This window comes from Trachypithecus francoisi, unplaced genomic scaffold (assembly GCF_009764315.1).
Source record: "Trachypithecus francoisi isolate TF-2019V2 unplaced genomic scaffold, Tfra_2.0 Lachesis_group12, whole genome shotgun sequence".
In the NCBI taxonomy this organism is placed as follows: Eukaryota; Metazoa; Chordata; class Mammalia; order Primates; family Cercopithecidae; genus Trachypithecus; species Trachypithecus francoisi.
Window position 1 is genome coordinate 3,855,331 of NW_022681457.1, and position 13,932 is coordinate 3,869,262.

A 13,932-nucleotide genomic window follows, 5' to 3' on the forward strand; every position below is an offset into this window, starting at 1 on the left:
CTGCTAGGCTGGGGGAGGCCGCTGGGAGTGCAGTGCAACCCTCCCTCCACCCACTGGGTGCTGCCACGTTCTGCCTTCTCCGAGTGTCCTTTCATCTGGAACTCACTCGGGCTCAGTGACAGGGGCCTTGCCCCTGCCCCCCACCAGCTGATGAAGGCTTCATCTCAGGGAACTCAGGAGCCCCCATTTCTCCTTCAGTCCTTCTCCCCTTTATCACGTTTCTTTCTTTGTGTCCCCCTCTTTCAGAGTCTGTCGTCCCCCACTGTCAGTTTCCCTGCCCCCTAGTCGCTGTCTCCTCCGCCGCTGTCTCCTGTCCAGCCTGCCTGGGCTGTGGCCCAGCCGCTCTGCCTGGCCGGCCTCCCTGGCTCCCCCTCTGCAGCTCTCAGCTAGCCCCACCCCCGGCCCCCCTCCATCCAGCCTCTGATCCATCTGTGGACTCTGAGGTCGGGTGCCTGTCACACGGCCCCTGGGACCAAGGACAGACTACAGCCCCTTGGCACCCACAGAGGCTTCCCCTCAGCCCTAACCGAGGAGTCCCCAGCAGAGGGCATGGGGGTGGGCCGCCCCACCAGGTACGTGCCTCCACGCAAGGCCCCCCTCAGCCATCCCCTCCTTCTCTGCTGCATCGCCCCCATCCGCCCCTCCCCCAGCATCCCTGCCCTCAGCGTGGCCCCCTCAAGGAGGTCCTGTCTTTCCGTCAGCGACAGGAGAATCTACCCCCAGGTTCCGTGCCTCCACCTCTCACCCCATCCCCATGTTATGCATTTTCTCACTGGCTTCCATCCTTTCAAAGAAAGGCTCTCTCTCTTTCTTAGTCTCTGTCTCTGTCTCTTGCTCTCCCCCGCATCTCTGTCTCTCCCATCTCTCTGCCTCTCTGTGTCTTACACAATTTCATCTCCCCATGTCGCCATTTCTTAAAACATTTCTTTTTTCTTTTTCGTTTTCCCAATTGCCTTGTCTACCTCTGTCTCCTCTGTCTCCCTCCATTTAGGTCTCTGTCCCCCCCCCTCTCTGGGTCTGTGTCCCCCTCTGTCTCTGAGTCTCTGTCCTGTCAACGTCTCTGTCCCTTTCTCTCTGGGTCTCTGTCCTTTCTCGAGGTCTCTGTCCCTTTCTCTCTGGATCTCTGTCCCTTTGCTTCTGGGTCTCTGTCCCCCTCTCTCTCAGGGCCCCTGTCCTGCTTGGTCCCTGTACTTCTTCTCGGGGCACCCTCTCAACACCCCTCCTCCTTCCCATCTCTGCATGTCCTTGTCTTTCTGCAGTCTCTGCTTTCCAACCTGCCATCCAGCCCCCACTGGTAGGTGGGGAGCAGCGGGGAACACCCCTGGTTTTGGAAGAGTGAGAGAGTGTTTATTTGGGTGGGTGAGGGTGGGGCCTGGGGGTGGGGCTTCTTGGCCTCAGATTAGACAGTGACTTTGACACGAAGTTGAAGCACCTTAAGCCCTGTATGTCCTTTATATGGAAACATTAAGCTGCTCTTGCAGGTCAGGTGGAGGATCCCTTTGCCTCCCGCCCTGCTTTTGCCAGGGGAGGGGGGTGCCCCGAACTGAGTCGCAGCCAGCCTGGGAGCTGGGCCATGTTGGCCACAGACAGCCCCCTGGTGAAGGTCCCCGTCGGCTTTGGGAAGTAGACGTGGGTCTGCCTCACGGGGCTGAGGTGGGACTGGAGGATTTCAAGGGCAGAGCTCTGGGAAGGAAAGAAAGGCTTAGGACCCGACCAGCATTCTCCCTGGCACTGCGGGGTCTGGCCAGCTCATGGCGTTCCCTGAGCCTGTTCCCCAGCTGTGAAAGGGGGTGATGATCTTCACCTCCCGGCATCCTGAGTGGCCAAGGTGAGCAGTGGGGTCTGAGAGTCCAGTGGGGCTGCGGGCATGTTGGGAGCTCAGTGCGAGGCCTTGCGTGTACTAGGTGTGATTGAAACCAGAGTGCACTTGGGAAGACTGTGGTTTGGCACTCGAGCCGTGGCTCCCAGGAGGCCTGCGTGGGAGGCTAGGTTTTGCCACTCCTCTCCCCACTGGCTGAGAGACCTGTGACAAGGGACTAACCTGAGCCTCAGGTGGCTTTTCTGTGGAAAGCCACATCCCTTCATCAGAGGGCTTTGGTGAGAGATGGGCAAGTCGGGGTGAGAGGTCCAGGCTGGGGACTGGGGAGCACAGGTCAGTGTCAGTGCCCATCTGCCTCCCCGGCCCACGGGGGTGATTCCCGAGGGTGGAGCCAGTGCAGACTGGGGATCCCCAGGCTGGGGAGGGCTGCAGGTGTAGACGCTGCATCCTGATGTTGACCTCCAGACTTGGGCAACAAGCCTATTTCCCCTTTTTGGGAGAACAGTCTCTAACGCGCAGGGTTGTCAAGGGTGAGACAGAGTCAAGGTTGGGGCACACTGTGGGCGCCGGACACAGCCAGGCTGCTCCCCTCTCAGCTCAGCCTCAGCTTTGCCTCTGTCAAGTGGGCCTAATGAACCCCAGCGAATGGCAGGGCTGCCCCGGTGGTTGTAGGAAGCAGGTGCAGGGCTTTGGGAGACCCAGTTCGTGCCAAACTTGACGTTGCCTCATGGTCTTCTTTCCCAGTGGAGTGTGCCAGGCCCTGCCAAGAAACCCCTGAGGATCCCCAGGTTCCAGCACAAATTATTTAACCCCTGGTATGGTTTGTGCTGACCCAGCCGGTTCCTGGGAAGTTCCCACCACAGGGCCAAGCGTTCGGGAACCTTGCGGTGAACCCTGAAGGCAATGAGGGGTGCAGGTCCATGCCTAGCCCTTTCCTTTCCTCCACCCTGACAGACTGCTGCGATGCCCTCCATTTCTTTTCTTCGTTTATTTTTTATTATTTATTTATTTTTTAGAGACAGGGTTTTGCTGTCTTCCCCAGGCTGGTTCTCAAACCCCTGGCCTCACGCATTCCTCCTGAGTTGGACTCCCAAAGTACTAGGATTACAGGTGTGAGGCACTGCATCTGCCCTCTTTTTTTTTTTTTTTTTTTTTTTTAAAGAGATGGGGTCTCACTCTGTTGCCCAGGCTGCAGTGCAGTGGTACCATCATAGCTCACTGCAGCCTTGAACTCTGGGTTCAAGTGATCTCCTATGTCAGCCTCCAGAGTAGCTGCATCACCATGGCTGGCTAATTTTTGTTTTTAAGATAGGGTCTTGCTATGTTCCCCAAGCTGGTTTCAGACTCCCGGTTTTAAACAATCCTTCTACCTTGACCTCCCAAAGTGCTGGGATCACAGTTGGGAGCCACCATGCCCAGCTCCCCGAGGCCTCCTGCCTTTCACAGATGAGAGAGCTGAGGCTCAGGAAAGGATGTGGCCTGTCGTCAGTCACACACCTAGTAAATGGCTGAGCAAACTGAGTCTCTGGAAAAGGAAGCCAGAGATCCCAGGGGACATGGTGGGTGAGCAACTAAGCCAGGATCGGGCCCTTATCCATATGATAAGAAGGCCCTTCCCGGTCTTTTAAGAAGTCCCAATTTCCCCACCTCAGAATTGAGGATACCGAGACTCAGAAGGAGTTGCCAAAGATCAGAGGGTCGGGCATGAGCCCATTTCATTTATTTTACAATAGCTTCATTGAAATCGAATTCAAATCTCATATCATACACTCATTATGGTGTACAATTCAATGGCTTTTAGTATATTCACAATTGTGCAGCCATCACAATTATTATTTATTTATTTTTTTGAGACGAAGTCTTGCTTTGTTGCCCAAGCTGGAGTGCACTGGTGCAATCTCAGCTCACTGCAACCTCCACCTTCTGGGTTCAAGTGATTCTCCCACCTCAGCCTCCTGAGTAGCTGGGATTATAGGCACGTGCCTGTAATCACCACGCCCGGCTAATTTTTGTATTTTTAGTGGAGACGGGGTTTCACCATATTGGCCAGGCTGGTCTCAAACTCCTGACCTCAAGTGGTCTGCCCACCTTGGCCTCCCAAAGTGCTGGGATCACAGTTGGGAGCCACCATGCCCAACTCCCCCAGGCCTCCTGCCTTTCACAGATGAGAGAGCTGAGGCTCAGGAAAGGATGTGACCTGTCGTCAGTTACACACCTAGTAAATGGCTCAGCAAACTGAGTCTCTGGAAAAGGAAGCCAGAGATCCCAGGGGACATGGTGGGTGAGCAACTAAGCCAGGATCGGGCCCTTATCCAGAAGGCCCTTCCTGGTCTTTTAAGAAGTCCCAATTTCCCCACCTCAGAATTGAGGAAACCGAGATTCAGAAAGAGTTGCCAAAGATCAGAGGGTCGGGCATGAGCCCATTTCATTTATTTTACAATAGCTTCATTGAAATCTAATTCACATCTCATATCATACACTCATTACAGGGTATAATTCAGTGGCTTTTCGTATATTCACAACTGTGCAGCCATCACAATTAATTTTTTTTTTTTTTGAAATGGAATCTTGCTTTGTCGCCCAAGCTGGAGTACAGTTGCGCGATCCTGGCTCACTGCAACCTCTGTCTCCCAGGTTCAAGTGATTCTCCTGCCTCAGCCTCCTGAATAGCTGGCATTACCGGGGCGCATGCCTGTAATTACCACACCCGGCTAATTTTTGTATTTTTAGTGGAGACGGGGTTTCACCATGTTGCCGAGGCTGGTCTCAAACTCCTGACCTCAAGTGATCTGCCCACCTTGGCCTCCCAAAGTCCTGGGATTACAGGTGCCAGCCACCACGCCCGGCCAGCATAATGTTTTCGAGGTTTATCCATGTTGTTGCATCTATCAATACTTCATTTGTCTTTATTGTAAAATACTATTCATTGGATGAATATACCACATTTTATTTATTCGTTAGTTGGTTGATACTTGGGTTTCCACCTTTTGGCTATTATGAGTAATGCTGCTGTGAACATTTGTGTACAAGTTTTTGCCATCTGTTTTCATTTCTCTTGGGTACATAAGTATGAGTGGAATTGCTGCGTGATGTGGTAATTCTATGTTTAACCATTTAAGTAACTGCCAGACTGCTTCCTACAGCAGCTGCAAGTTTCCATGCCCCCCAGCAGTGTATGAGGGTGCCAATTTCTCCACATTCTTGCCAACACTTGTTTTTTTTTATTATAGCCATTCTAAGTGGGTGCAAAATGGTATTCCTTTGTGGTTCTGATTTGCATTTCTCTGAGGGCTGATGATGCTGAGCATCTTTTCATATGTTTATGAGCCATTTGCATACCTTCTTTGGAGAAATGTCTGTACAGATCCTTTGCCCACTTTTTTGTGCCTCAGCCGCCGGAGTAGCTGGGACTACAGATGTGCACCACCAGGCCCGGCTAATTTTTGGATTTTTAATAGAGATGGGATTTTGCCATGTTGGCCAGGCTGGTCTCAAACTCCTGAGCTCAAGTGATCCAGCTTCCTCGGCTTCCCAAAGTGTTAGGATGACGGGCGGGAGCTGCTGCGCCTGGCCCCCTTTGCCCACTTTTAAATTGGGTTATTTGGGCTGGGCATCAGCCAACATGGTGAAACCCTGTCTCTACTAAAAATACGAAAATTGGCTGGGATGGTGGCGTGAGCCTGTAATTCCAGATACTCAGGAGGCTGAGGCAAGAGAATCTCTTGAACCCAGGAGGCAGAGGTTGCAGTGAGCTGAGATTGCAGCCCTGCACTCCAGCCTGGGCGACTGAGACTCTGTCTGAAACAAAAAAAGGTTGGGGGGGTGGTTATTTATCTTTTCATTATTGAGTTGCAAGGGCTCTTTATATAGGCTAGATATAAGTTCCTCATCAGGTATATGATTTGCAACTACAGTATCTTCTACCATTCGTGGGTTGTCTTTTCCCTTTCTTAAAAAATTTTTTTGAGACACGGTCTCGCTCTGTCGCCCAGGCTGGAGTGCAGTGGTGCAATCATAACTCACTGCAGTCTCCAACTCCCGGGCTTAAGCCATCCTCCCACCTCAGCCTTCCAAGTAACTAGGACTACAGGTTTGCATTACCACATCTGGCTAATTTTTAATTTTTTGTAGAGCAAGCCCCTTGCTATGTTGTCCAGGCTGGTCATGAACTCCTGGGCTCAAGTGATCCTCCTGCCTCAGCCTCTCAAAGTGCTAGGATACAGGTGTGTACTACCTCACCTGGCCTCTCTTCACTTTCTTGATAGTGTCTTTGGGAGCACAAAAGTTTTTTAGTTCTGGCCGGGTGCAGTGGCTCACGCCTGTAATCCCAGTACTTTAGGAAGCCAAGGTGGGAGGATCACTTGAGGTCAGGAGTTCAAGACCAGCCTGGCCAACATGGTGAAACCCCATCTCTACTAAAAATACAAAAATTAGCCAGGCATGGTGGTACATGCCTGTAATCCTGGCTATTGGGGAGGCTGAGGCAGGAGAACCCAGGAGACAGAGATTGCCGTGAGCCAAGATCGCGCTACTGCACTCCAGTCTGCGTGACAAAGTGAGTCCGTCTCAAAAAAAAAAAAGTTATTTAGTTCTGATGCAATTCAATTGATGTAATTTTTTCCTTTTGTTACTTTGCGAGCCTGTTTTTCAACCACAGTCAACCTCAGAGCCCTGAGGCATCTCTCCATGCTGAGAACCAGTTACACCTTACAGTTAGGAGCATGAACTCTGGAGCTGGATGGCTAGCATTTAAATCCGTTTACTTAGCTGTGGTCTTGGGGAAGTTACTTAAACTTTCTGTGCTTTAGTTTCCTCATCTAGAAAATGGGGATAATGATGTCTGCCTCATAGGCTTGCTCTGAGGCTCAAATATGTAAATTCATGTAAAGTGCTTACAACAACCTCCAAACTGTATAAACAGTATAATTGATAGAACACAAATTATGAATTCAGTACATAGATTTAGCACTGTATAAATGCATGCTGTAATTATTGTGGCACTTGCTATAATATCCTTATTGTTATAGTATTTTCTGTTGTTGTTATTCAAGTATCTTCTACAGTATAGTTGCTGTTTATGCTGCATCTTCCAACTTGGAAGGGGAGTATGGGCCAGGTGGGGTGGCTCAGGCTTGTAATCCCAGCACTTTGGGAGGTTGAGGAGGGAAGATCGCTTGAGGCCGGGAGTTCGAAACCAGCCTGAGCAACATAGTGAGGCCCCTGTCTCTATAAAACAAAAATTAAATTAATAAAACATTTTTAAAAAGAAGGTGGCTGGCGGGCGCAGTGGCTCACACTTGTAATCCGAGCACTTTAGGAGGCCGAAGCGGGCGAATGGCGAGGTCAGGAGATTAAGACCATCTTAGCCAACACGGTGAAACCCCTTCTCTACTAAATTACAAAAACTTAGCTGGGCGTGGTGGTGCGTGCCTGTAATCCCATTTACATAGGAGGCTGAGGCAGGCGAGTCACTTGAACCCGGGAAGCAGAGGTTGCAGTGAGCTGAGGTTGAGGTGAGCTAAGACTGCGCCACTGCACTGCAGCCTGGCGACAGAGCAAGACTACGTCTCAAAAAAAAAAAAAATTACCCAGGCGTGGTGATGTGCGCCTGTAGTCCCAGCTACTCAGGAGGCTGAGACAGGAGAATCGCTTAAACTTGGGACGCAGAGGTTGCAGTGAGCCAGGATCGTGCCACTGCACTCCAGCTTGGGCGACAGAGCGAGACTCTTTTCTCCAAAAAAAAAAAAAAAAAAAAGAACTGAGTATAGTTCCACCTATTTGACAGATAAGGCCACTAAGCCCCACCGGGGAGCATGCTTGGCCGATGAGCTCACCCATTCCTGGTACCCCTGACGTTTCTGCCGGTTTCTTGTCCCAGCAGGTTGGGGGCGCCTGCCCCCCACTAGTCCAAGTGGAGGGGGTCCCTCCGCCCAATGGGCCTGGCCAGGGCCCTACGCCGCCTCAGCGGCGCCCTGGATTCGGGAGACAGCCGGGCGGGTGATGAAGAAGAGGCCGGGCCCGGGTTGTGCCGCAACGGGTGGGTGCCGGCGCGGGTGCAGTCACCGGTGGGCCGGCGTCGCGGTCGCTTCGTCAAGAAGGACGGGCACTGCAATGTGCGCTTCGTGAACCTGGGTGGCCAGGGCGCGCGCTACCTGAGCGACCTGTTCACCACATGCGTGGACGTGCGCTGGCGCTGGATGTGCCTCCTTTTCTCCTGCTCCTTCCTCGCCTCCTGGCTGCTCTTCGGCCTGGCCTTCTGGCTCATAGCCTCGCTGCACGGCGACCTGGCCGCCCCGCCACCACCTGCGCCCTGCTTCTCACACGTGGCCAGCTTCCTGGCCGCCTTCCTCTTCGCGCTGGAGACGCAGACGTCCATCGGCTACGGCGTGCGCAGCGTCACCGAGGAGTGCCCGGCCGCTGTGGCCGCCGTGGTGCTGCAGTGCATTGCCGGCTGCGTGCTCGACGCCTTCGTTGTGGGTGCTGTCATGGCCAAGATGGCCAAACCCAAGAAGCGGAACGAGACGCTGGTCTTCAGCGAGAACGCCGTCGTGGCGCTGCGCGACCACCGCCTCTGCCTCATGTGGCGCGTCGGCAACCTGCGTCGCAGCCACCTGGTCGAGGCCCACGTGCGTGCCCAGCTGCTGCAGGTGCGGACCTCCGCGAGCCCTGGGGGATTGTGGGAGATGTAGGCCCGAGGGTGAGGGGCATGCGGTCCTGGAGGGGGCGTGGACTACAACTCCTAGCAGCCTCTCAGGCCTGTGGCTTGCGAATGGGTCACTGGGCAGTTGGGGATGTAAACCCAAGAGAGAGGTCTGTGACCAGCTCTTCCTGGAGGCCTGGACTTGGGACATACAGAGCTTTCTGTGGCTTGAGGATGGGCTGCCTGTGGGTAGCCCCGAAAGGGCCACACCTGGCCTGTCAAGGCCCCGGGCCATAATTCCCAGAAGCCTCTGGGTCAAAGGACCTGCCCAAAGATGGGGTGGCCTCAGATGCAGCTTTGCGGGGGTGGGGGGGGGGCCTGCGTGACCGTTCTATTACTCGGCTGTACAATTCTCACTGGACCCTGTGGCATAGACGGGGGCCTGAGACTTGAGGCTCCCGGGAGAAGCAGGCCCTGGAATGGGTGCAGCTCATCACTGTGGAGCACAGTTCTCCAGGCCTCTAGGCGTGGGGTCCTGCAGCTCTGTGGGGAGATTCATTCCCCAACTCAATGGCCCATCGTGTCCCACCAGCCTCCTGCCCTCTGAGAGCAGGGTGGGAGGTGGCAACGAAACGAAACTGCACCTCCCATTGGCCCCTGGGATAATGGCTCCCTCCCGTGCCCTGAGGAAGGGGCCTTAGTATTCCTAGAATTGTGGTCAAATTGCTCAAACATCTCTGTTCCCAAGAAACTCTGGGCCAGCAGCTGCCATTGCCCAAGTAAAGTGACTTTAGAACTCTGGGCTGAGGCTGGACTTGGAGAGGATCAGGGGTGGTGGGAGCTGCAACTCCCAGCCGCCTCTGGGGTTCCTCTACTTGGGGCTCCCGGAGACAGTTACAAGAGGAGGATAGGTGCCCACCTCCCACTTCTATCTCCTGCCTGATGTTTTGAGATGCCAGGATTCATGAATCGGAGGGACACTGGCTCTTGCAAAAGTTTGTGGGGCAGTGACTTGGCCTGGGAGGTGGCTGTGGAACCCGCGGGTAGGTGGGGGTGAAATACCCACACCCCCACAAAGCTTGCTCACACAGAATGACATGGAAGGGTTTGCAGTTGCCCTGGCAGCTTGGATAGCTCAGGGGAGAGCCCAGGGATAAGCCTGAGGCAGTGGTGGGTACAGAATGTTGGACCTGTGTTGCCCTAACTCTCCCTTCTTGTCATCTGGTTTATCTTTCTCTGGCCACATACTAAAAGCCATTTTTCTCTCCCCCTCCTCCAATTCTCTGTTGGATGTCATTCTTATTTTCTGTTGTCGCTTCGATTTCATCTCTGTCTTGCTGATTTCTGTGTCTGTATGTCAATATCACTCTGTCCCTCTCTCCTCCTTCTCTTCCCCCGCCACACCCCTCTTCCCATTTTCTATCCCCAAACCCTGAGTCTCTTTCCTCTCTCTTCATCTCTGGGTCTGTGTCCCCCCTCCTCCCATCCTGGATCTCTGGCTCCCTCACTGGGTTTCTGTACCCTCCCCTGCATCTCTCTGGGTTGCCGGCCCCATCTCTGGATCCGTGTTCTCACCCTTTCCTTCACTCCTGTGGTCTTTACCTTCTTTCTCTGCATCTCTTCCTCTTTCTCACTCCCTCTGTCTCTGCCCGTCTCTGTGCTCCCTGCTCTCTGTCTTTGGCTCCTCGCCTCCCGCTGCAGCCCCGTGTGACCCCAGAGGGTGAGTACATCCCGCTCGACCACCAGGATGTGGATGTGGGCTTTGATGGAGGCACCGATCGTATCTTCCTCGTGTCCCCCATCACCATCGTCCATGAGATCGACTCTGCCAGTCCTCTGTATGAGCTAGGACGCGCCGAGCTGGCCAGGGCTGACTTCGAGCTGGTGGTCATTCTCGAGGGGATGGTTGAGGCCACAGCCATGACCACACAGTGTCGCTCGTCCTACCTCCCTGGTGAACTTCTCTGGGGCCATCGTTTTGAGCCAGTTCTCTTCCAGCGTGGCTCCCAGTATGAGGTCGACTATCGCCACTTCCACCGCACTTACGAGGTCCCAGGGACGCCGGTCTGCAGTGCTAAGGAGCTGGATGAACGGGCAGAGCAGGCTTCCCACAGCCTCAAGTCGAGTTTCCCCGGCTCTCTGACTGCATTTTGTTATGAGAATGAACTTGCTCTGAGTTGCTGCCAGGAGGAAGATGAGGACGATGAGGCGGAGGAAGGGAATGGGGTGGAGACAGAAGATGGGGCTGCTAGCCCCCGAGTTCTTACACCAACCCTGGCGCTGACCCTGCCTCTGTGATGCAAACTGATGTAGCCTTTCCTTATGTGTGCCCCCTTCCCCAAGGTAGCAAGATGGAGAGATAGGGCTCTCTCCTGGGATGGGGGCAGGTGTTCCCTAAGACCAACAGGCCTGCTGGGTAAATGACTAGGTGGTAAGGTTCTGCCATGTCTGGTGACCCACCATGGACATACTGGACCTTAATTTTAATTTCTCTGCTTCTGTGTTCCCTCCTGAGACCCCTTTATGAGCCTGATTCCTGAATCTCACCAGAGTTCTGGATCACCCAAGAGGAAAAGACTGGTGATTCTAGATCCCTCTACATGGGGGCACCTGGATTGTTGACCAGGGTGAGAAACCAATGGTATAGACTGCCTCTGGGGAAGCACGTTGGCAGTTCTTGAACAGCATCAGAGATCAAGAGTTTGTAGGTCTGTATTTACCTAAGCTTCAAGGGAGTGTTGCTTCTCAACTCAGCCAACTGAGCAGCAAATCATTTGTTCTAGACCACCTAAGGAGGGAAGGTTATGGAATGCCCCCAAGTATGCAAGATCATCTTGATTGACCAAAGACAAAAAAAAAAGAAAAAGAAAAAGACCTGTGGTTCTAGAAAGCTCATTAGTTGAGATTCTGAGTCTAGGTTGACCACAGAGGCAAGCACTGGTGATTCTAGGACAGGTTTGACCTGGAGAGTTGAACTACTCTAGAAACTAAAGAGTAGTGTTTCTAGAATGCACAAAACATTGTTGAGTCTGTGGGTTTAGAAAGACTTAAGTAACAGATTAGGAGTTCTTGATATTAGACAACTCCAACTTCTGGCTGTAGAGCACCCAACCAAGAGAATGAGCAATGCTTTGAAAGGATCCACGGGGTGGGTTTTTTTTAAGTGCCATTCTAGAATGTCCAAAGGGAATCAGGATTCTGTGGCTCTAGACTGATCACAGAGTCAAGGAAGCAGTGGCAATTCTAGATGTCTGAGATTTTGCTGGTTCCAGCTTGGCCAATGGAGTTGAGAATCTCGATGATTCTAGATGACTTCTTGTGGTTCTGTAATGCCAAAAGGAATGAAGGCTCCAGGCATCCAGAGTTGTCCATTACCAAAGCCTGTAAGTTCTCATCACCTCCAGGTGGACATCTTAGCAGGGCCAGGAGGTGGACTCAGGACTTGAGAAGCAACAATTCTGGGTTGACCTAGAAGTTGAAGGTTCAGGTGAGGCCCTGTAGGGCACAGAGCTAATTAGTGGACAAGGGAAGGGAGAGGCCCAGGGCTGGTGAGTCTAGAATGCTCTGGAACCCTACACCTAGTGATGTGTGTCTATTTCTTTTTTTCTTTCTTTCTTTCTTCTTTTTTTTTTGAGACAGAGTCTTGCTCTGTCACCCAGGCTGGAGTGCAATGGTGTGATCTCAGCTCACTGCAACCTCCGCCTCCCGGCTTCAAGTGATTCTCCTGCCTCAGCCTCCCGAGTCGCTGGGATTACAGGCATGAGCCACTATGCCCGGCTAATTTTTGTATTTTTGGTAGAGACGGGGTTTCGCCATGTTGGCCAGGTTGGTCTCGAACTCTCGACCTCAGATGATCCACCTGCCTCGGCCTCCCAAGGAGCTGGGATTACAAGCATGAGCCACCATGCCCAGCCGTGTGTCTGTTTCTTAAAGATGTTATACATATGTATATTATATATATATATATATATAATATAAATACAGATATCTATTTTTTTCCCCTGGTCCCTACAACAGGCTTAAAGATGGAGCACTAACTAATTGGAATGAGGTCCTTTTCAAGGACCCCAGAAGCTTTGCTCTAAATCCTAATACTGCCTCAACTTACTGTGTCAGTTTGGACTCCTCTTCATGTCAGTTTCCCCATCTGTAAAAATGGGATATTGGAACTTGAAGTTATTCAGGGGCCTTTCCAGCAGGATGAGTCCTCACTTCACCGAGGGTGGGATGGGCATTTGAGTCCTGGGGATTTCCTTCCTGTCCCCAGTGCTGGGTGCTACGACCTTCCAGGAGAGGCTGGATGTAAGATACTCTTAGAGGCTGGCTCTGAACTCGGGTGTCTGAATCACAGGGCAAGGGTAGGCGTGGGCTGTGGCTAACAGCCAGAGTCACTTCCCTGGCCCAACGTGGGGATGTGGGGAGGAGGAGGTAGCTCTGGACACTAGGGTTCTTCCCACTGTGGGAGAATGACTGTTTTCGGGGAGACCCGTCCCCCAGATTAAAGGACTGGGAGCCCTAGAGGGTGTGCCTGTGAATGTGCTTCTCGGTGCTCGGACCTGGCCCCCTGCCCATGCCGCCATCTACCTAAGTGCCCCGCAGGCTGGGAGCCAGCGGCAGAGGGAGCCAGTGACAGGGAGGAGGACGTGTTCCCACCCTGTATTCTGGACCGAGGGCAGCCACTGTCATTGCCATTCAGCCTTCACAAGTGCTGCATCAACCCAAATGCCCCCATCCAGCTTCTCCATCTCCCTTTATCCCTCGGAATCCCCATGTAATAACCGGATGGGATTAATTAGCTGGCGGCTCTCTCAGCTCAGGGTGTCTGGGGTAGGTAGGGACAGGGGCAATGGAAATGCAAGGTTGGGGAAGGATGTTAAGTTGGAAGTGAAGGGGCAGGGAGGGGGTTTTGTTTGGAGGAGAGTGGGAGCCGGGCAGCCCAGCCTGGGTTTCCACTGGGGAGGGCAGGGCCTGGGCCACTCATAAAGGTCAGTGAGGGGATTAGGAGCCTCCATGTCTAATCCGGCAGCTTAACCAGGTCCTGGCCCCAGATCCGTCTCCACCTGCCCAGCCCAGGGACAGAAAATGAGGACGAGGCCCAGACACTACTTCAGCCCCCATTACGGCTTCCCTCTTTACAGGGGTGCCTGAGTTCCCCATTCCAGCCAGGCCTTTAATCCCATTCCCTTACAAATAATGGGACCTAGAGGCTGGGGAAGGGGAAGGGGCCTCAGAGGAGGGAGGAGTTTAAGAAGGGCAAGGTTGGCCAGGCACGGTGGCTCACGCCTATAATCCTAGTATTTTGGGAGGCTGAGGCGGGTGGAGCACCTGAGGTCAGGAGTTTGAGACCAGCCTGGCCAACATGACGAAACCCTGTCTTTACTGAAAATACAAAAATTAGCCGGGCATGGTGGTGGGCGCCTGTAATCCCAGCTACTTGGGAGGCTGAGGCAGGAGAATCGCTTGAACCTTGGGG

The 13,932-nt window shown here is 53.1% G+C and overlaps 1 protein-coding gene across 2 annotated transcripts; it reads left to right on the forward strand.

Moving 5' to 3' along the window:
* Positions 1 to 40: 40 nt before the first annotated feature.
* Positions 41 to 12,977, forward strand: KCNJ14 (potassium inwardly rectifying channel subfamily J member 14). 2 transcript variants are annotated; one of them, XM_033223889.1, is made up of 3 exons: positions 41 to 572; positions 7,698 to 8,466; positions 10,161 to 12,977. In XM_033223889.1, exons 2-3 carry the CDS (start codon positions 7,753 to 7,755, stop codon positions 10,755 to 10,757), a joined length of 1,311 nt encoding a protein of 436 aa, XP_033079780.1. In that variant the 5' UTR covers positions 41 to 572; positions 7,698 to 7,752; the 3' UTR covers positions 10,758 to 12,977. The 2 variants fall into 2 exon arrangements, with proteins under 2 accessions (XP_033079780.1, XP_033079779.1); XM_033223888.1 differs by lacking the exon at positions 41 to 572 and having other exon boundaries at positions 7,478 to 8,466.
* Positions 12,978 to 13,932: the final 955 nt, after the last annotated feature.

Excerpts from the sequence above, each read along its gene's own strand:
- KCNJ14 (XM_033223889.1), top strand. The coding sequence starts at position 7,753 with ATGGGCCTGGCCAGGGCCCTACGCCGCCTCAGCGGCGCCCTGGATTCG. Across the intron at positions 8,467-10,160 it reads TGCGTGCCCAGCTGCTGCAG|CCCCGTGTGACCCCAGAGGG; the intron begins GTGCGGACCTCC and ends CTCCCGCTGCAG.